At 44.1% G+C, this 21,640-nt stretch overlaps 1 protein-coding gene and 1 pseudogene across 1 annotated transcript in view; one reads left to right on the plus strand and one right to left on the minus strand.

Annotated features, from left to right (window-relative positions):
• Positions 1 to 614: 614 nt before the first annotated feature.
• Positions 615 to 2,464, minus strand: LOC105559822 (annotated as a pseudogene).
• A 5,222-nt stretch (positions 2,465 to 7,686) lies between these two features.
• Positions 7,687 to 21,640, plus strand: part of LOC105559825 (beta-1,4-glucuronyltransferase 1) — a 40,659-nt gene continuing 26,705 nt past the window's right edge. The window contains exon 1 of the mRNA XM_012008425.1: positions 7,687 to 7,967. Within this exon, the coding sequence (XP_011863815.1) occupies positions 7,863 to 7,967 (105 nt within the window). The 5' untranslated portion in view covers positions 7,687 to 7,862. The remainder of the gene's footprint in view (positions 7,968 to 21,640) is intronic.

Raw genomic sequence — 21,640 nt, forward strand, 5'->3', positions numbered from 1 at the left:
TTCTGACTAGCGCTAAGCTATATATTCTGTGTCCTTAACGTCACGCGCGACCGTCCGCTTCCAATCCGTTCATTCGATGATAACGGAGACGAATGAAAGATTACAATGACGATGGTAATCCTGATGTTCTAATGTGTCACCAAGATTGATTTGCGTCAGTATTGACAGTAAAGAAAACAGGCTTAATGTGATTATGATAATTACGATAACGCTATCGTTGGTTGCTTTGAATCAATTCGCATTTAGGCCGATCGAGAACAATGGTTCGTATGCTAATGAAAAGGGGCGGATATGAATGCAAACATAGGCTTTTGGATATCTCATTCTTTAAATTTCTTCGATGCGTGAAAATGAAACAAGCAGCGTGTTAATGTATGGTCGTTTCCCGTTAAGTTTTCAGTAGCTAGCGACATTTACTTGAACACAAGAGGCTGAGCATGTGTAGAAGGGTTTGAAATTCAATCTCGATCGACCGAACGTACAAGACGGTTTTCTTTCTCCTCCCATTGAGGATCTCCCTTTAAATATTCTTAACCAGAGTTCGTTCATCGGATGATTCTCACCTTTCCTTGTTGATGTTTCTTTTAGAGTGGCGAATGAGGAAATATTTAACATTACTTTATTACATCACTTTATAAATTCAAAGGTATCAAAATGGTTGAAAAAATAATTGAAGAATTATTGTTGACTGCGCGAGGCACGACTTCCAGACCATCTCCCATTATCTTGTAACATCGCGCCTATTTAGTATGGTCAAAAGTAATTGACTTGGATTATTTCGTCGAGGCGGTCCGATCGGTAGGTTTATAGCTTCGCATGGCCAAGTAAGCTTCTGCTACCAGTCGCGGACAGGACTCCAACATGGACTCGAAACCTGGGGTGTTCATTACTTCGTGTGTATTAATAAAGTTGATCGCCGTTGCTTTCAGGTGACCGGCGTTATAGCGATCGGCAAGTATGAGGATATCAGCCGCGTTCTTGATGGTTAAATTTTTGCCAAGAGTCTCCTGACATATTTCCTTCAGCTTTTCCAACTCGTACTTCTCCGCTGCGGCCAACAGATCGTTTGCAATCTCATTTAGATTTTTCGTTTTACCAGAGTAAATGAATTGCAACATTTCCCTAAAAACTTCGGGGTCTACGTCAGTAATATCTATGTTATTTGTCCTTTTCTCCTTCATGTCGTGTTCAAACATTGCCGAGAAGACGCGACTTTGTGCTGCGAGAATTGCTTTGTGCACCTGGAACTCTTTTCCGCTGACAGTAATCGTTATATCGCAAAATTTTTTATTTTCTAACAGTAGCCCAAGATTGTCGAGCAGCTGGCACTTCAATTCTTCAATTTGTGTATTACTTGGCCCGGCCATGTTTTTACTGCTCGTCATGATGCTGATCTCACACAATATCGTGAGTGTGCCGTTCTGTACGAATCCCTTGGTTGAATCGAAGAGATCGCATGTCCTGATGGACATATCACAGCCATATTTATTGCCAGAGCCAATGCTCGAGAACAGTGAGGGCTGTTTACAGCCAAACAGTGGTGAACTCGTAAATTGATGATAATTAGTTTCTTTTGTAATATTGTTGTCTAAAAATGTTTCCCTTTTGGCGTTAATAATAGAAAATTTGAGCTTTGCGTTGACTACGAGTGTCTTGCATGAAACGAGAATAGCACATAATGATATGTAGTTGTCGTCAGTTGTCCCCAGTTGGGAGATGCTCTCTATTGCCAGGCACCATTTTGACTCGTCCTTGGTTACAAATGTGTCCGACTTCATGACTTTTTGATTCTGAGGAACAACAGGTGCTTCCATCTTCCATATGTAGCCAGTGTTAATTACCTCTATCTGTGTGTAACTTTCTGTTGAGCGCAGCACTTCCGAAGACGGTGATAAGGCCATGAAGCTCGGCACACTATTGTTACTCTGCAGATTTGAAGCCATCCTCGATGTTTGAGTACACAGTCGTGCGTTCGTCAGCGTAATTCGCTTGACCCTGACAATATCACTCAAGAAGTGTACATGCACGATGGACACGCAGAAAAATCGAAACCTTTCCTATCCTGCAATTAATCAACACTCTTGAAAAAAAAGTTTGTCGTACAACAAATGAAATACAAGTTAAGAAGAAATCAGAAAGCAGTACCTGGATGGAGTACAAACCAGAGACACGTGGGACGAAAATTATTGATCAAGATGGAGGCGACGGGTAGATTTGCTGCTTATACTTTGACGCAGTTTTATACCATCGACCACTTCGACCAGTGATGGGATGGGAGATTGGAAGGATTTCCTGCGCACGCGCATTGAGCAAACTTCTGCGCAGTCTCACTGACGTACATATTAAGTGGTATCATAAGGTTCCCAACATGAAAATGAATCTGAAAGTGAATTTAGGGAGGAAGTTTAGATGAAAGTATCATGGTTCACAAATGTGTTATTATTAGAAACAGTCAACGAAGCAGATGAGTTGATATTACGACTTTGATTTATATTATCAATATGTATTATCACAAACACTATCACAGAATAAACACGGGAAAACTATCGGAATGGATACTTCGTGCATGCACAGGACCCCTGTGACCCCTTAAGGCTGGTCTACAATACATGGAGTAAGCTGGAGTAAGCTGGAGTAAGGAGTAGGAGTAAGGAAATAAATCCATTTTATTTCTTACTCCTACTCCTACTCCTTACTCCAGCTTACTCCATGTATTGTAGACCAGCCTTTAACGTGGCACCTACATCCACCATTGGATTCGAGCTGCTACGTCACCTCACGCATGCGCACGGAGTCTCCTGTAGCAGACGATTCCTTTCAATCTCCCATCACTGCCATCGACATATAGTACTGGACGGAGCAGCAAATCAAAACCGAGTTCCCAGACATAGAAAGAGACAAGAAGATATGTGGGCAGTAGGAAAGCGACTCCGAGCACGGTAGTGTTCCCCTTCTCTTCAAAAGAATTCAACCAATGTAAACTGTAAGACTATCGCCGCAGATAGCGCCAGCGATCGGGATCGACTTCGGCCTAGGGACGGGCGATGTTTTTCGATTAATCGGAGATGTCGATTCTTTGATTCAAATAATCGATTATATTTCATCGATTTTTTTGTCAGTCAATTAATCGATTTTCGATTTTTATGAGGCAAAATCGAAATAATTATGGGCAACTTTCACCAAGCTCCAGTTAACCCAACGAGTCTAGTAACATGCAGGATCGTAACCAAAGTTGATATCGGAGAAAATATGTGGATTGTTAATACTACTAAATACCAATGCTGCAGATCAATTCCCCTCACTTTTCAATTTGTTTTTCTCTCGTCGCAAAAGAATTCTTGAAAGCTAGTAGCACATAAAAACTTAATCAGTAAAGTTTAAGAAATAAACGCAACGACAAATAAAATATTACACTAAGAAGGTATCATGAAATAAAAATGCTTGGAGCGTAACAGCATGAGACGCCAGAGATATGGGACAAAGACTAATGAAAATAACGACGAGATTAGAATACAGACTTTGTCAACGCGAGAACGCGATAACGCGACGTATGAGGGTGGCTTCACATGGAGCGTAACTTGTGTAAGCGTGACCTGCGTATCGCCAATCACAGGTCATTCTGATAGAACTGTTTAAATAATTCCGTCGAAATGGTTCTGTGATTGGCGATACGCAATTACGCTCCATGTGACGCCACCCTGATACATGATATCCAATAAGCGTACAGTTTCTCCCTTAGGCCGAGTCCACAATATATATAGTATAATGAGTCTTAAGGCTAGTTTATACAAAGCTGTAACAGTTAAATTATACCGGAATCGGTGAAAACTGTCCAGTCACCGTTAAAAGTGGGGAGAATAGTTGACTATAATTGGTTTATTTTTACCAATTCTGGCATAAGTTAACAATCACAGCCTTGCATAAACTAGCTTTTAAACCATAAGAAATCGACGAATTATGTGCAATCGAAAGTAAGAAGAATAACTGCCTGTAACTAATCAATTTCTTTACAGTTTAAGTCTTACTACACCTATTGTAGATCCGAAGAACATAAAGATATTAATAACTTATCTCAATGTTATTATACTTTGCCGGCATTCAGTACCTCTTTTTATAGACTTTCTTCTGCCCGCAGAATGAATTAGAATTGTTCGTTGTACTTGTGCACATACTTACGGTTAATTATTGTGGAGTAATTATAAAAAAAGTCTTTCGCGTGACATTTTGCACAGCACTCTCGTTTATAATATGAGAGAATTTCGTCCCATAATTATGTAAGATAATTTTTCAGTATAATCTTAAGATATGATAGCATTTAGTACTTTGATCCTTGTCGCGCTTCAAGAGGTACAATTGGAACGACACGTACCGCTACCTGCTTGCTCGAATGTCAGCGGGTGTGATAACTTTGTGTACACAACAACCTGCCGACAAACAAAGACCAAAGCTAAGACCATATGTTAACCAGCCGGTTGATACAACATTCAGTATAACTTGTTGAAAATATTTTGTTTCTTGCTTACATTCCTAATTAATTTAAATAAGCTGTTATTACAGATAAAATCTAGAACTTATTTGGAAAAGAAACTTTGTTATTTTGATCGTAAAAGATATCTATGTGCGTGCTTAAAAAGTTAAATTCAAAACTTTTATATATGTATCGTAAAACTACTAGGATAGATACGTGTTACAATTGTTATAATTTTATTCTTTTAGCAAAATTTTCAACGCACGTTGCATGCAAAATATAATTAATTCTTTCCTTAGTAGAGGTATAAGTGACCGATTAATTATATTCCGCTTAAAAATTTATGTTTATCAATTATCTTACTTCGGATATAATATCGATTATCTGTTTCCTTGGACAGTCTTATTTTCAATCGTGTCGCGATATCCGAGTTTCTGGGCTAGCCGACCTGGTAACGGATTCCACCAAGAACTCGCACACTTTGTCGCACGAACGTTTATATTGTCGAGACTCGGCTGGCGAGTCGACGAGGTATCCGTAAATAAATTGCGCCCGTACCCAGGAGATTAGTTTGAGGATAAAATATTTAAACTTAATTCCATCCAAATAAATAATTCACATAATGTTATCCGGCGATTCGTATGCCTGCCATATCGTTACCCCCTTGACGCTGCGGCGAAAATCACGATGCGTAATATGTATGAGCGAAAAACGCGAATGCACACGTGTAAGCGACTATTACAAAATATATCTAAAGTCCGGAACGCTGCTATTATCGAAGATTGAAATTTGAAGTGTTGTCACGAAAGGAAATGTGAATCGTACATCGGCGTCTTTCGTTTTTAGAGAAATAAGAAGATCTGAAAAGTATTATTACAAGTAACTTATATACGCTTAATTTTCTCATTTTAATCGCATTCTCCATTTTTGCCTTGCGTCCCCTTAAGTAATTTCTACATTTTTGTAACGCGTTTTCCATATCTTTGCAATGCGTTGTTATATGCGATTGGACACGAGTATTATATCCATAGAGGAGAGTGGGATTTATGAGATAGGATTCTAATATGAAGTAGTAGGTTTCTAACGTCTAGATTCCAACACAAATCTTTTATAGCAACGATTACGCGATCTAATAATCAATTTTCCACACTGAGAAAAAACGTGTTGAATCAAGAAATATTTCTTGCTACCAAGCAAACATTTATCAGTTCACTGTACGTTTAACTTAAAAACATATGTATTTGAACTAAAGAAATACTGCCGACTAACTGTATTTAGTCATTTTAATAACATTTTTCTCAGCGCACTAAACAGATTTAACTCCAAGGGCAATAAATTCATGGTGGAATCAACAGATGATGCATGGTTTAATTTAGCAGAAACTGAGCTATCTCATAATAAGGGACTTTCTTCTATATGTCTAATCGTTAAGTATCGTAAATTTGCCTTCACGGGTCTGAAATTTTTCTATTCAGTCGACGATCGTGTGGAAAACGCTTGCCAGGAACAACGAGATGACTGAGAGCCGATGAGCACTGGAAGGGCATTTTTATCGGCTGTAATCCACATTGGTGTTCTAGTCGAGTTAAACTTAAAGATCTGGAAAATTTGCTACTGTAAAGTTCGTCCCCTCCGTACTGTGGTTGTTCGCCTGAATATGTAAACGCGCTACTGTTATTCGGGAAGATGATTCCACCACTACGGTCGCGGCTAAATTCGTTATTACGCTTCTATAATCAAGCGCCGTTCCTGAACAATTCATCGCCCACGGCCAAAATTATTTTCGCAGAGAAGCGCCAACGTTACTCGTTCTTTAATTTATCGATGCTGAAATATTTCATCTAAATATCTCTCTTATTTTACGTCGCGTTGGTCGTCTCCGATTCTTCAACGTTTTATTTAAAAGTATTTTATTTATAAATACTTGACGCAACAGAAACATATGCACATAAGTGACACTTGGTGGAACGTGCAAAACTTTTATTATCTTTTTTATAGCGCGTTTATTTCCAAAGTTATAAATTATAATAAAGTTAATCGCACATTATATTATAAGAAACCTGCTGTATGCATACCTGAATAGACAATCAATTATTTTCTTTTTTACACCGCAGGAGACAAAATAAAAGCGATTTATAATTCGCATTAAATTTCAGAAAATAATTTTATATTCATAATTTTATACGCTGTATATTTTAATGTGCATACGCGTATCTTTTAATACATATATGTATATTCTCTAATTCTCCAAACATAATATTATAAACAATAAAATTCATAAGGCTCTGACGTGAAATCACAATTCTAAGGAATAAAGTATATAAGAGCCAAAACAGGATGTTAGTGTCTAATGGCCGATTTTTTCACTTCCCGATAAAATTATCCGGAGGTTAATCTCAAGTTTTAGCCAATCACGTGCATGGATCTGGTAGTTTATCTCCTGGTTAACTTTAACCGCAACATAACTGGATGTGAAGAAATCGGGCATAAGTGATTTTAATATTTGAATTTTTCGCAATAAATTGAAAAGCCTATCTTGGCTCTTATATATCCTTTATTCCTTCGAACAATATTATAAATAAAATTACACCCCCGATTCCGACATGCTTATAAATTTAAAAGTTAAGAATTTGGACAAATAACGACATTATTTTATGAAGTTATGGTATCATATAAAGGCATGACTTCTGAAAGAAAAAATAAATAAACTTGAACATTTCAATTACTGCAAAAATACATATTTATCCGCAGTAAATTTTTCATTTCTCTCTCAAGAATCAATACCCTTTCCAATCTTCTATTTTTTTTTAATGCAGCGGTCCCGAACTGACCAGTCAATAGAAAATCGAAGACGTCCGAACTCTTATCTGGGGATCTCCGTGGTTATCCCGCTCAACCCTTATCGCGGGGGTGAGTCTCTGTCTAGCCGGATAACAAGAGAACCGCGCGTTACCAACCGTAAAGGTGATCGATCCACCGGTTGCGCGCGCGCTCGCCGCATGCGCGGAATTAACCCGCCGACATGCCGCGAGTCGCACGCACCCGCGAGAAAGCGAGAGAAAGCGAGAGAGAGAGAGAGAGAGAAAGAGAAAGAAAGAGAAATCCGCTGCCGACTGATAACTCGCGAGGCTCCGGGATCCGTAAATAAACGCCACGAGTCTTCCCCATTTTTTCTCACCCCGCGGGTTCATCTCTAACGTGTCGCGGCGCGGCGGGAGAGACGCGCGGGCGTGGCCGCGCGAGGGTGCGAGGGTGCGAGGGTGCGTGCGTGCGATCGGCTCGTGGAGCGTGCGGTCAGCTCGTGTCAGCGCGCGACGTGCGCGCGTCGTCGCTCCGTCGTACGCGGGCGTATCGGAGTCGATGATACCATCGGCGACGGCCTAGGCGACGGCGGATGTACGGTGAACGTCAATCCGGCTCGGCTGACTACGCCATCAGGCTGCCACCAGCGAGAGGGGAGGAGGTCTGTCTCGCGTGCCAGCACACATCAATGGTTCAGGTGAGTGCACCGAGGAGGCACCGGGTGCCTCCGCGAGGAGGACAGGGCTTGCGCGACCGCACTCGCGTCCCGGGGGGGATGACGATGTAGCGCGCGAGTGCGAGTGCGCTACCGCCTGTACCCGCGGGCCCGCACCGACGTCAGAGGAACGCGGCGCTGCTTGCTAGTCTAGCTTGTTGTGTGTTGTCGTTGTTGGCGAGCATCAGCTGTGCCCGACGACGGGAGCGGACCGGGAGAGATGTCGCCACTCGGGACGAAACCACCCCTCACGTGGCGGTGGTGGTGGCGGCGGCGGCGGCGGTGGTGGCGGTAGTGGTGGTGCTTTCGGCGGTGCTCCTGCAATTTTAGCCGTCATTTTTGTCTCTTGTTCTCCCGCTCCGTTCAATACGGCTCCGCGTATCACCGAGTTATCGCTCCGCTGCCAAGGCTAGCGTCTATCGTGCTGATTTTTAATTGATGTAACAAGTTCGTGCGATCCATAACGTCGGCAGCTACGCGGCTACGCCGCGCTGGGCTCCCTTATTCATAATTTATGACGTTGATATACCGCGCTTTCCTGCGCGCGCGGATATACGCTTCGTCCGTGATAGATGTACGTTTGTATGTGCGGCTGCGTTATTTGTACCCGCTGTCATCGATAGCGGCTAAGATATCCGCCCGGATGGGCACGCTTATGAATTTTTATATCGCGCCGTATCTTGTAGAGAGTTTCATTTGTGACCGTAAAAAAAATCATGTATTGATAAACGATAAAACCTCTCGTAATGTTGTACGCGATATTAAATCTATATTTTACCCGGCGATTCGTACAAATACATCGCGCACAAATAGAATTTTTAATCAAATAAATCGCGGAGCGAAATAAAAATCTCAATAAATCTATACATATGCTTGTAATAAAATCGTGCGCGCCAGTTTCGAGCTCTTTTCAATTCCGAGCGGCACTAATTGACGAGTCGCCTCGCAATCTTTAATTCCCCTAATAAAAATCGCACGAGCCGAGGTAGGAGGGTGGTGGTTTCGAGCACAAAGAGTATTTAACGCGCGCGAATCGCCCCGTAATCAGGCAGTGCCCGCAACAGGGGTGCCTGCGCGAGCGCAGGGGCCACGAAAGTCGCGCCGCATTCAATAAAACTATTAACCCGGGATGACCCGGGGTCGGGGAAGGTAGACAATCGGAGAAAGAGAGAGAGAGAGAAAGGCGGCGAGGTGCGCGGCTTAAATCCTATATAATCAGTTCCGGTTCTGTAGCGGTCCTTTATGTAAATGGATAATGGTTCTACAGCGGTTGGCTGGGTTCCTAGACGGCGAGTACGCTGCTACTGCCGAAGGGCAGTTCATTAACTGCCAGACACCGGGTTCGATGAGAGAGCTACGATTCGGTGGAGAGAGAAAGAGAGACGGGGCGAGAGGGGGAGGAAGGGAGGGAGGGAGGGAGGGAGGGGGAGAGAGAGAGAGAGAGAGGCGAATGGGCGCGCGCGGCGTGGCTTTGAAGTGGTAGGCGCCTCGCGGGCGTCCAGCGCGGAACAACGAGAATTATCTTCTATTTCTCTACGTTCGCTCTTCTCCCTCGGCATCCGTTTATGCCCATCCGTCCCTTGACACGCGCGCATCTATACAAGAATACGCTCCGTTGATTGGGACGCTTTAGGCGAGGCAATAATCGTGCCGGTTACCTGGCCCTGCGAAAGCTGCCCTAATGAGTCGACGGCGGACGAGGGGAAGTGTTAATACACACGGCGCTTTCGTATTCGTTTCGCGCTACGCGATTTCCACGACTTCGCGATGGAAAATTGACGGTTCGTATTAATTATGTGACGAAATAAGGCGGCTCGATTTCCGTCCAAATAGCGAGTACGTTTACGTGTGAATAGGTCAAAAGAGCGATTGCCGAGCGAGCAGCTCGTGTGCCATATTGCTTAGCTAACCAGATGCAATTGCTCGATATAAACTTCGTCACAGGTTCACGTCAATCACTCGTGAAGTTTCGCGACTGTGTGATTTCTTTATGCGCACGTATTTCGGAGCTGCTCCAAATCACAATCCACATATATTTTACCTACAAATTGTACTATTTGTGTCACGCTTTCAAAACGGGCGTTTAAGGTATCAGATTATTGAGGATTGGGAATTGCAGAATTCAATTAGACAAAACGAAGCGGATTAAAATTAAACATATCCGGTTGATCGAATTCTAATCTTCAGCTCGCAAATCTCAATCTTCAGTGCATAGTCTGACGTGGGCTTAAGGATACGTTTCTGACTACTGTACTAACTAATTTCCGCGTGACCGTCTAAATTCTTTTCTTCTTTTTCTGAGAGAGGGAGGGGGAGGGAGGGAGGGAGAGAGAGAGAGAGGGGGATTCCGAGGAGTGTAAAATATTACCAATACTTTACACGTTATTTTATCTCAATGCAAATTTTCTACACTCTCTAAAAGTCAATCAGTGGATTATCATCGAAAGCAGCGAATAGTCACTGATTTGCAGTTATAAATATACCGCTGAAAGTCCCAGTGGTAAATTTATAATTGTAAATCAGTGACTATTCGCTGTTTTCAGTGATAACCCGCTGATTGACTTTTAGAGAGCAGAAATTTATGTATGTAACGTGGCTTGAGATAGAAACGCCGAGGCGCATGTACACGCGCGATTGCTAATAATTTAGAGGCAAATGACGGCAGCTTACTTAATGACTCCCTATCGAGATAATCTTTAATCTTGATACAATTGTCCGCCTAATGCGCAAACAAAGTTTCCGAAACACACGAGCGATTTGTCCATATTTTACGCTTCCGCGGGCCTGTGCGTTACACGAATGCCCATGTGGAATCGACGGCGGTTTTTTCCTAATTGCAGATTCATCGCGCGTTAATTCGTCCACTCTGCTACGTTGTCCCCGTTAATTATCGGCTCGGCTCATCACTCCGCTTGGCAATTATTAATGAATAAATCTAATAATTAACAGCGTTTCATTAACGGCCGCATCGATATCGACGATTATTTATGTAAACTGTTATTATTTATGTTTTAATTGCGGCACGTTTATTATTCTACATCGGGCACACTGAAGTCCTTTCTATGACGGGCTAGTCGATGAGTTCGTAATGGTTTACGCTAATGGTTTTTGCGCAAGTGCTAACAATAGGAGCGTTAAGTTTGCCGTGTTAAATGATAATAATTATTGCGCTCGCAAATATTAAAGAAGATTATTATTCGTTGGATGTACAGGGTGATTCAAAATAACCATAGTGTCTTTGAACGTTGAACTTTGTCGTTTTCCTGATTGAATTCCGAGACGAGTTTTCCTTTACCAAAACTTTCTCTGAAGCGTAATATTTAAATTATAAAAAGAAATAGTTAACGAATAACCGAGTACGAGAGGCAAACAGGGGCGGCGAACGGCGCGACTCACCGCGGGCGCTTACGCGGGGCGCTCAGCTGATCGCTACACACGATAATACACATTTCTCTCCGATTCTGCTTCTCTCACTTACACTCACTCACTAAATAGTTATAATTGAAAAACTATGTTTCGAAGATAATTTTGGAAAGAGAAATAGTCTGAGAAATGAGTGAGAAACAGATACGGCATTTCTTTCATTCACTTATCTTGTAAAGATTCGATGAGAGTGAAGAACAGATAGGACATTTCTTTCATTCACTTATCTTATAAAGATTCGATGACTTTGTGTTATTGTAACTTCTTGAGAAAAACGGATGGGTGACTAATATTTATTGTAACTTCTACACAAACTTTACGTATGTACACCGAAAAAAATTTCTGGTTGAATATGGACGAATCAGATAATTCCTTTAGGATTTACCAGAATTCCTTTAGGATTTACCAGAATTTCTGTAGGATTACAGGAATTCTGGTAAATCCTAAAGGAATTCTGGTAAATCCTAAAGGAATTATCTGATTCGTCCATATTCAACCAGAAATTTTTTTCAGTGTAGATGTTGAATTACGCGCCACTGAAACACTGAGAGCCAACAGCCGAGTATAATTAATTGGAAGTTTTTTTTATAACTATTAATTTCACACATTTCACATATTTTGCATTTCACTCACTCGATTGATAAAACAAGAAATGTGTCACTGACTCTATTAATTTATCACCACCGAGTATTCGGTGATTAAAAATCACTCGAAGAAAGAAGCATACGATAAAGTACACAACACATTTTTCTGACATGCAACACGTGTTTACTCGACGACAGCTAGCAGTCGACTGATTTTTACTTCAGACTGCTGCTAACAGAAGGTTGTTTGTAACAAAACTCAGTCGACTGTTTGCTGTCCCCGAGTAAACAGGTGTTGCGTGTTAGAAACGTGTTGTGTATCTTGCGTGTTTCTTTGCAATTCAGTTTTTGTCATCGAATAATTACTCGGTAGTGATTAATAGAAACATTGGTACATTCCTTGCTATTAATCGAGTGAATAAAACGTAAAATGTATGAAACGTAATGGTTATAAAGAAAAAAAGTTTCCGATTAATTACTCAGCAGTGGACTCTCAGTGTCTCAGGGGAAACGTGATTTGATATCTACGTACGTAAAGTTTGTGTGGACGTTACAATAAATATTGGTTTTATGATACATCCATCTCTCTCAACAAGCAACAACAATAAGGCAAGTGAGAGAAATGTCGTATTGCTGACAATTCTGAAACTTTCTCTCTTCGCCGAGTCTCCGAAGCTTAGTTTTTCAACTATAAAACAAATAGTGAGCGAGTGAGAGAGAGAGGCAGAGAGATGTGTCGCGTGTGTGTATTATGCATCACGTGCAGCGATCAGCTGAGCGCTCAGCGTAAGCGCTCGCGGTGAGTCGCGCCTTGCGCCGCCCCTGTCTGCCTCTCGTACTCGGCCCGTCGTTCGTTAATTACTTCTTTTTATAATTTAGAAACTCTAAGTTTCGTGGAAAATTTTGATAAACGGAAAATCGTCAAAATTTAATCAGGAATACATTTCAAGGATACGCTATAGTTATTTTGAATCACCCTGTATAATCATTCCTGGCGTTGTGATTAACGGCATTTATTAGTGTTCTATACATATAAATAGGAATTTATATTCGACAGGAGGGATTAAAAAGTTCTACATCTCGCACTTGTTTTTTAATATGCGGCGCAATTTCTCTCACTGTGGTTTTACCTTTTCATTCTGTGTTCATCGATATTCCCGCGATAATTCGTTGCCGATGAATGTTTGATAAAGCATTCAGGTCATCTCAATGCTTCCACATATCTACAACGACTAATTACAATACGCGATGCGCAGATAATATTCAACATTTCAAAAATAAGTACAGAAAGTGGAGTAACATTTTTACAATATACGGCGATACATTCTTTATTAAGTCAACCGCTTCGCTCTCGACAAAATGCTCAATTTTGTGAACGGTAATTGTAAAAAAATGGCATAACCTCCGAAAGAGGATCAATATGATTTGTAAATACTGCGAATATTGATCATCGGCGCACGAGCGATGATCCGAAATGGATTTAGGACCAACGCGGTGCCCCAGGTGCGCCGAGAAATATAGACACATCGTCGAACATTCGTAACTGGTTTTTCGATCGCGTTACGTCACGTCGTCGAATGAGCTAACGAAAATCAGCGTCTGTATAATCCGCCGGATGCTTGATCGGCCAGCCCGGAGCGAAAATATAGAGTACTCGACGATACACCGACCTCGAAACGACCAATTTATTCGCGGTCGAGTTACCCTTCTGTGCCACTGCTCTCGTTGATAGTATCTCCTGCCAGCGAGCAGCGTCCGAAATCGTTGGTTCGATCTGAACTATCGACCCCTGCGTATTTGGGATGCGAGGACGTCCGATGGAGTCCTCTTTTCACCCTCTCATCCATCCAATCTCTCGCTCTCTCGCTCGTCAACCTCGTAACTTGTTTGATTTCAATCATTTTCGAGTGTTTTCAATACATTTTCCAAGTGTTTTCGATGCGAGGCTCGCGAGAGCGCGACCAGGTATATTGTTTTATCGTTTCCGGCTGTTTTCAATGGGCTCGGATGCGTGCCGGATATGCGAATCGAAAACGTTGCATTATAGTGGACGCCGAATACCGACACCGTCCGTCTGAAGTCCCTCGGTGCTCTGGACGAAATATTTTTATTTGTTTATTTTTTATTTATTTTTTATTTATTTTTTTCGACCCGCGCTTCCGTTTTCAACGCTTACATCGGGTAGGGGTGGGGGGGGGGGCACCCCTCGCTTTTTACAGGATACACGGTGGCGCCGATTCTGTTGTATGACGAGGTACGATCTTGGAATACGCGCTGCCGTACCGCGCTGAATTTGATGAAGGGCCCTTATTACAGCACGAGTACATCGATGTTTTCGCATTCCAATCGCCGAATATAATATTCACGGGTTCGAAAGTAAGAGATATGCGCGAGAGTAATTTGATTTCGCGCTCGAAAAAAATTCTCGAAAAAAAAGCCGTTTCCCGCGCACGCATTGTTGTACGTCTGAGAGTATGAATTAAAGTAATCCGGTTCGTTCGGCGTTATTTAATTCATTTTTGTTCCCCCAGCGAGATATGTGCAGCTGAATTTACCGTTACGTATATATTAAAAGCGAGTCTGCTATACGTTTCTCTTCTCCTTCGCTCAATTAAGGGCACGGCGCGTATTTGTTCGGGAATTTAAAAGTAAATTATTTTAGGAAGCAAATCGTTTCTAATTAGTTTAAAACTTGTTCGTATCTCTTTACACTTGGAGGCGGCGCATTATTAAATTACATCGCCGAACGCTCCGACGAGCATACGTGCTTCGCCAAAGTAAAAGCCGTGTTCGCAATTCACATTTTCAGGATATATCATTTTTTATTCGTTACGCCGACGCATACTTAATCAGTCCCGGTTTTCCGTGTTAGCGATGGCTAACGCTTCGCGCACGAGATGCAATAATTACTCGCGGGGAGTACGACCCCCGGGTGACGCAATTTACATGTCTGAGAAACAGAAAACTCTACGAAGTAGGCTTTTGACTGACTGCCTGTCGCGTCTTCCGTGTTCCCGAGCCGTCGCGGGCGCCACTCTTTGCGTCGTCGCGTCGCGCCGGCTGCCAGTGACACGTCTTAGAAGCACGGCTTGTTTAATTATCTCAGCAGTTACGCAAAGCAAATACGTGCAACGGCAGGAAAATTGAAGATGCGCTAATTATCGCGTAAAGACGCAAGAAGAGGGGCTCGCGGGTAAGACGGCGGAGGAGAGGGGGAAAAAGAAGAAAGAAGAGAGGACGAAAGGGAGAAGGTAGTTGCTTAATTGCAGTGGTTTCGCCACTCGACGAGGATGACTCTCGTCCTTAACTCCTGCGGCGGTGACGTACTTCTGCCCTTGCGCGACATACTTGGCCGTATATAAGATTCCCTCCGACCACTCCCATCGAAAGCGACTAACTAGCTTTTGCACTCATGTGCAGTCGGTAATTACGCGGAGTAACGTTTCCGGGTGGCGGATTCAAAGGGCCCCTTGATATCCCGCTGGGGCGTTCTCGCAACGATCTTTAAGTATGATACACTCTCTAAAAGTCAATTAGTTAGGATTATCACTGAAGACAGTGAATACACTGACAGAGAAAAATGATTGCGGTTACCACAATCTCACTATTATAATTTATAGTCATTTTAGGAGCCGACCACATTTTTGTCAAAAAATTATATTTTATAGTAAATTTTTTAAATAGTTGGCATCACTGAAAAGGAACTGCTTCCAATCACGTTTACGATCCTCGTCTCTTTGTCTTTAAAGTATCCCTTAAAGCATTTCATTTCCGACGTTGTCATTCGTTGTTATCCACAAGAAAATGAGGTGAATTAAGAGAAAGTGGTAAAAATTTAACTTATTGTGACGCTACAGACGAGAAATTCATTTCGCAGAGCGAATTTCTATCGATTCCCCTTTTAATCCACTTATTTTCCGCCGACGGAAGATGAAGTTGAAATTTATTAGCAGATAACGAAGTCCGGCATACATTTTCATGAGCGAGCGCGCCGGAAGGCGCTAGAGGCAGAGGCTTCTTAAGAACGAGGACGACTGAACGAATACACTCCGAGGGAAGTGGCGCTGTAGTGACGGAGTGAATTTTTTTATCAGCGTCCGCTTATTGTTAGCGTAAAACGACTCAGTGAGGCAGCCAGCGTTCCACGCCGCCCGCGCGCGATTCGACAGATATCGCTCTCGAGAGTTCGATAATACGCACGTCGGCCTATCGTCCCGGCCAGGGGAACGGGCGAGAGAGATTCGTTTATTATCGCGGACCGCATCTCTCTCGAATGGCCCTTTTCAGCCGTTGTATCCGACGGGCTGGCGGTAAGGGAACGAGATAGGGAGAGGAGAGGGACGAGTTTCAAAGAATTTCCAATTCTCAGCTTTTCAGTGGCGCCTTCGACGTCGGCGCCCGTGCACGAGATGGGTTACCGTAATGAATGGTATTCAGTTTATTCTCGAGCTAAGTTACACTGCTGCGCGCCGACGTTGCACCGGCGCGGCGCGGAGCGCAGCCGTTGCATCCAGGCGCTGAACCAGAAGTAAAATGGGACTGCGGCGAAATTGAAAGGCGGAATTTAGTCTTTATCCGTTATCTGCACGCGAGACTCCGCACTCTCTCTCTCTCTTTCTCCCTTTCTCCCCCTCCCTCGCCTTCCTCCCCGTTATACGTCGGCATTTCGGCCTTTCTTTCATGCCATTCCGCGGCGCAGCGTACTCCGATACAGAATAAAATTTATCGTATGGTTTTAGGACGGCGGGATGCGAAATAAAAACAGGCGCGTTAAAAAAATGCGTTTTTGGGGCGCTGAGAACGTGGATTGGCGTACTAGCAGAGATAACGAATCAAGATTGATATCGGGCAAGGCGAATGAAAACAGTGGCGAGTAAAAGCAATATAAATGTGAAAAAACTGTTCGCGTTAGATAAACCAGTCATTTGATAAATAACGATCGATATATTTTGTGCGATAAGAAAAACGACTTACTGCACGACAATAGTGGGAGTAAAAATACCTGAGGCGTAAGTGTTGTTATTGAAGTATGTATAAAAATTTTAATTTGGCCGGGAAAACAGCGGCAACAGGACCGTCGTAGAGAGATATTTTTGAGATTCTCGGTGTATTCCTATACAGGCCGGGAATATGTTATCGTTCACTGATCAACTCTTCTATTTATTACATGCACGTTTATTTGTCTGATTTTTTTATGCCGAAGATCTCCGCGTGTTTCCACGTTGCGCGATAAATAAAATCATTGAGGGATGAATGGCGGATGCGAATAATTATTAATAGAAAAAATATTCGCGGAAAAAAGTACTCGCCCTGCCTCCCGATATCGATTCTTTCATCCCCTTATTTTATTAACAACAGGAGGTATTGTGTTCGGATTTTCTCGTTAATCTGACCCACGGGGAACGCGGATCTCCCGCTCGAAAACTGCGAAATCGCGCGTCGCGGTTTTTCGGACGTGCATAGAACATGCGTCCGTTATCGAAGCCGTCCGGATGGCGTCCGGGACGTCGGGATATGAGGGGAAAAAAAAATGCGCGAGAGTCATCCTGGATCTCTCGTGGTGGTTGAGCGCACGGAAATACGGCCGTGTCTGCGTGTGTAGCCGCGTTGCAAAAGTAATTTCGCACGGATGCGCGAGGGCCGCGCGCCGTCACGTGCCGCGGAGCAGAATAGACAATCTCGTAATCTCCTGTCGCCCGCTCGAATTACAAAACATTATTGATGAGCGCATAAACGCCGGATTCTCTGACGGTTCCGGTCCGTCGCTTCGCGCGGAACAAGAGCGCGAAGCTCCAAGTTTCTAAAGCCACGTGTTCACGATTCAAGAACTGCGTTCAAGTTCTAGTTCTAATATAGCCAGTCAAATCGCAGCTATTCCGTAAGGGCTGCAAGTCAATTGGCTACACCATTTTCGGAACTAGGACTTGGACCAAGTTCCGAGAAAAGTGTAGCCAATCAACTTGCAGCTACTCCATAAAAGATTGGCATACATAGCTATACATTTCTCAGAACTTGGACAAAGTTCTAGCATCGCGGACACAGGCCTTAAGAGATTCGGCATCAAGATACACTTAATTGTTCTTAATTATGGTTTCAGCAGCGAGATTTCGATATTTAGTTTAACTCATGGTTCCGGTTTTTTTTTTCATGCTTGTACAGAGAACCCGCTCGTCCCATACGCGTGTAATCGCCGTGGAAAAAAAATCAACGAATGAAAACACGGCCGATGGAATTTAGCTCCTGGACGTCTAATTTTCGAAATTGGTCGGGAGATTTTCACAGAGGGTTTTCGACCCGGTTTTATCTCTGCCCGGAGCGATACGGTCGTTCCGCGATTCGTGAGCGCGAGCGAGAACCGCAGCCCAAGTACACAATTTGATAATGGGTTAGTTGTGTAATGTGCACACATTCGACGGTCGGTTCCAGCCGGTAAACGCGCGCTACAACGCTGCAGAACTGAATCAGTGATAACAACGTGTTCGCATAATCAATCATGCCGTGACTCCACCTTCCGTACACATCGGCACCGTCTCGCCGCGCCTCCGTTCGAGTATACTTCACATACCTACGTCAGTGTCTACACCGCCCGGCCCTCCGTGTACCGTGTAGAGGAGACGTGTAGAGCTGTTGCATTGGCAAGCAGCTATACCTGGGTGCGCACATGAGTTCCCATCGTGTTCGAATTACCATAGGTCGTTGGAACTTCGTACGCCGCGCCGTGACGACCATCGGTCACCCTGCGTCCCGGCAGCTTTTGGCTATTCAACCGTAATCGACGTGTTCGAGCTCTCGCGGAGAACGCGGAGAATGCGTGCGCGAGGGAACGATTGAGATTTCTAATCAGACTCGACTGATGATGACAGTCCACGCCGAGAAGATACATATGTTTCTCTCTCTATTTTATTTTTCTTTCAATTTTTTTCCCCTCCTCTTTTTAGTTACATCGCTGTTTCCGAGTCTGTTACACATTTGCGTAAATGCTCTTTGTCTACAGCCTCGGGAATGAATATCGACTAACTGCGCGCCCGTGCGCCCTCGACAGTTGTGTTGTGTCCGACCGACGTTGATCGGCTTCGGCCACGCAAAGCGCGGATCCACCTATCGATCTCCCTCTTTCATCTCCTTCATGGATCATAGTTGCCCTTACCGCCGCAATCGCCGCGTATTTGCAAGCGACGTCCACACGAGCTTACCGTGCCCATTGCTTACCGTACAAGGCGCGGCATTTATCGGAGAACGATGCTACTTTGTGGTGGACTCGATTGACGAACGTTTGATGTCACTGTGCAACGTCGATCGCTGACCGGATTTTGCAAGCAAGCATGATGAGATCAGAGAGAGAGAGAGAGAGAGAGAAAGAGAGCGAGAGAGAGATCATCTAGTCAAACAGTTTGAAATTCAAAATCTCGCGGGCAAAGGGAGAAAATATCATATATCCTTTTTAAGTCGTGCACACACATATACGCGTATCAATCTGGAATCGTAATATCGGATGCGAATTCGAAACGCTCTTCCCTATATTCTGCTGGTTTAATTAAACCCTCCCCTTTCCTCAATCCTTAAATCTCAATCGATACAAAGACCCATCGCACGAGGTCGCTCGAGTTATGGTACGTCCGTCTCACGTCGCGGCTCATCTTTAATGGACTCGAAGAGAGTTTTCCCCCCCACGAGCGCGAAAATATGAAATTTCTCCCTCTTTATGCGGCGGCCGCGTCGGCGGTTGCACGCCGGAGGTGAAAGAGGGTAAGAGGGGTGGGATGGCAGGCCGGTCCTCGAAGAACGCGGAATCGAGACGCTTCCGAATGCACATTCAATGCATTCTGATATTACCCTGCGACGAACGAGCGAGAGAGAAAGAGAGAGAGGGGGGGAGAGACAGGGAGAGACACAGACAGACAGGGGAGACACGGAGAGACGGGGGGAGAGAGGGAAAGGGAGAGGGGGAGAGAAAGAGAGAGCCAGAGCGCACGCCGGCCCTCTCTTGCAATTGTAATGAGCGTCCGCTGCGCGCGACGTAGGGATTTGCTAGCGGTAATAGCATGCAAACATCCTTGCGGAGGGAACACGACGGAGGACGTCTCTCAGTCCCTCTTTTACCCTCTTTTCCCGCAGCCGTGCGCGACGTCACACGACGAGTTAATATATCCGCCCACCAGACACGCGGGGGACCCCAGGATGGCCGGTTGTCTCTCTCTCTCTCTCTCTCTCTCTCTCTCTCTCTCTCTCTCTCTCTCTCTCTCTCTCTCTCTAGGGTGGACGTCGACAGCGGCAGGAATTTTCTCGCGTTTTACACCGGCGCGCACGGATGCACTCGGGCTTTCCGCACTGGCTTGTAAAAATACCTGCAACTGATGTTCCTTCTCAACGGCCGACGCCCCGTCCTTCCGCGGACGTTAGCGACGTGTGCGGCGAAGGGCGTCGCGGTAACGAGAAGGAACGCCCGCAAGTTTCGTAATAACGCGCGGAGAGCTTTTCAGCAACCTCTTATCTTGATATTTGTTAAACGCGGAACACATTCCGGGGTATTCATTAATTTGTTTAACAGACAAGTATATTTGCTTTTTATTTCTATTCGCTCGCTCGCCTCTCTCGCTGTAATCGCTTCTACCGCATCAGTTTTTGTTACGTTGTTGCTTAAACTTTATCGCGATAATGCTTTCGCTCCGAGAGAAATATCGCTGGGACGGGGTAATCTTTCGCAAACACGGGCATTTATGAAAAATCCTTCTATTTACAGCTTACATTTGGAATATTCCAAGTATCACCTTGTATTTTTCCACGTCGTATATTGACTCACGTGACAATGACTGAAACACGCGTCTTAACGCGGGGCTTAACGCGCGGTCTCACATTGCCCTACGACAAGTAGTTCGCAAGTTTACTCTCGCTCCGTCGCGCGGCATTTCCGTAGGTTGCAACGCTTCTACGTTTTTCTTCGCGGGAAACAAAGATGATTGCGCCGTCGAGGTGCCCGCCCGCACTTTTTTTTTTCGCAATAATGATACGACAAGCAGCGAAATGGAACGAAAACATGATGGCGGAAAAATCGCGTTTGCCGAACAAATTATAAGAAAATAGTTATGACGAAGTTGGTTGGTTTACGTACCGTCGCGCTGTGTAATGGCGGTCTTTCTCGGCGCGCACTAAGAAAAATATGGTACGCGCCGGAATTTTTTCGCCAGCTTCCGGCTCGCCCATCGTCGCCGTCGTCGCCGTCGCGTTAAACAATTCCTCCAAACGCGGCCATCATTTCCCGTATTTTTTCTCCCGGCGCGGCGGCGCGTTTAACGGCCATCCAGGGCTTATGTGTGTAACAGGCGCGTCGTTTTCAAATATTATCCGTGAAAACGCGCGGTAAACGTGCCAAACAAGCGCGACTGTGTATGTTCCTGCTTTGTGGGCGCGTTGCAAACGCGAAAAGCTCGATAGAACAATAAAACTACGGCCGGCCGATCGCTGGTATTGAGGTAGCCGGCATTAAACAATTAATTTCCATGTTAACATTTCGTTTCCTCGGTGCTGCAGCCGCGTTACTTATAATTGGATATTTTCACCGGCGCGTGGTAATTTTAAATTGAAACAGCCCGCGGTTGCCGGCGCGCCGAAAATTCAAACTATTTTGCTCAATTACCTACGTCAGATGTG

Source organism: Vollenhovia emeryi, unplaced genomic scaffold (assembly GCF_000949405.1).
Source record: "Vollenhovia emeryi isolate VEMERY1.0 unplaced genomic scaffold, V.emery_V1.0 DF939252.1, whole genome shotgun sequence".
Taxonomy (NCBI): Eukaryota; Metazoa; Arthropoda; class Insecta; order Hymenoptera; family Formicidae; genus Vollenhovia; species Vollenhovia emeryi.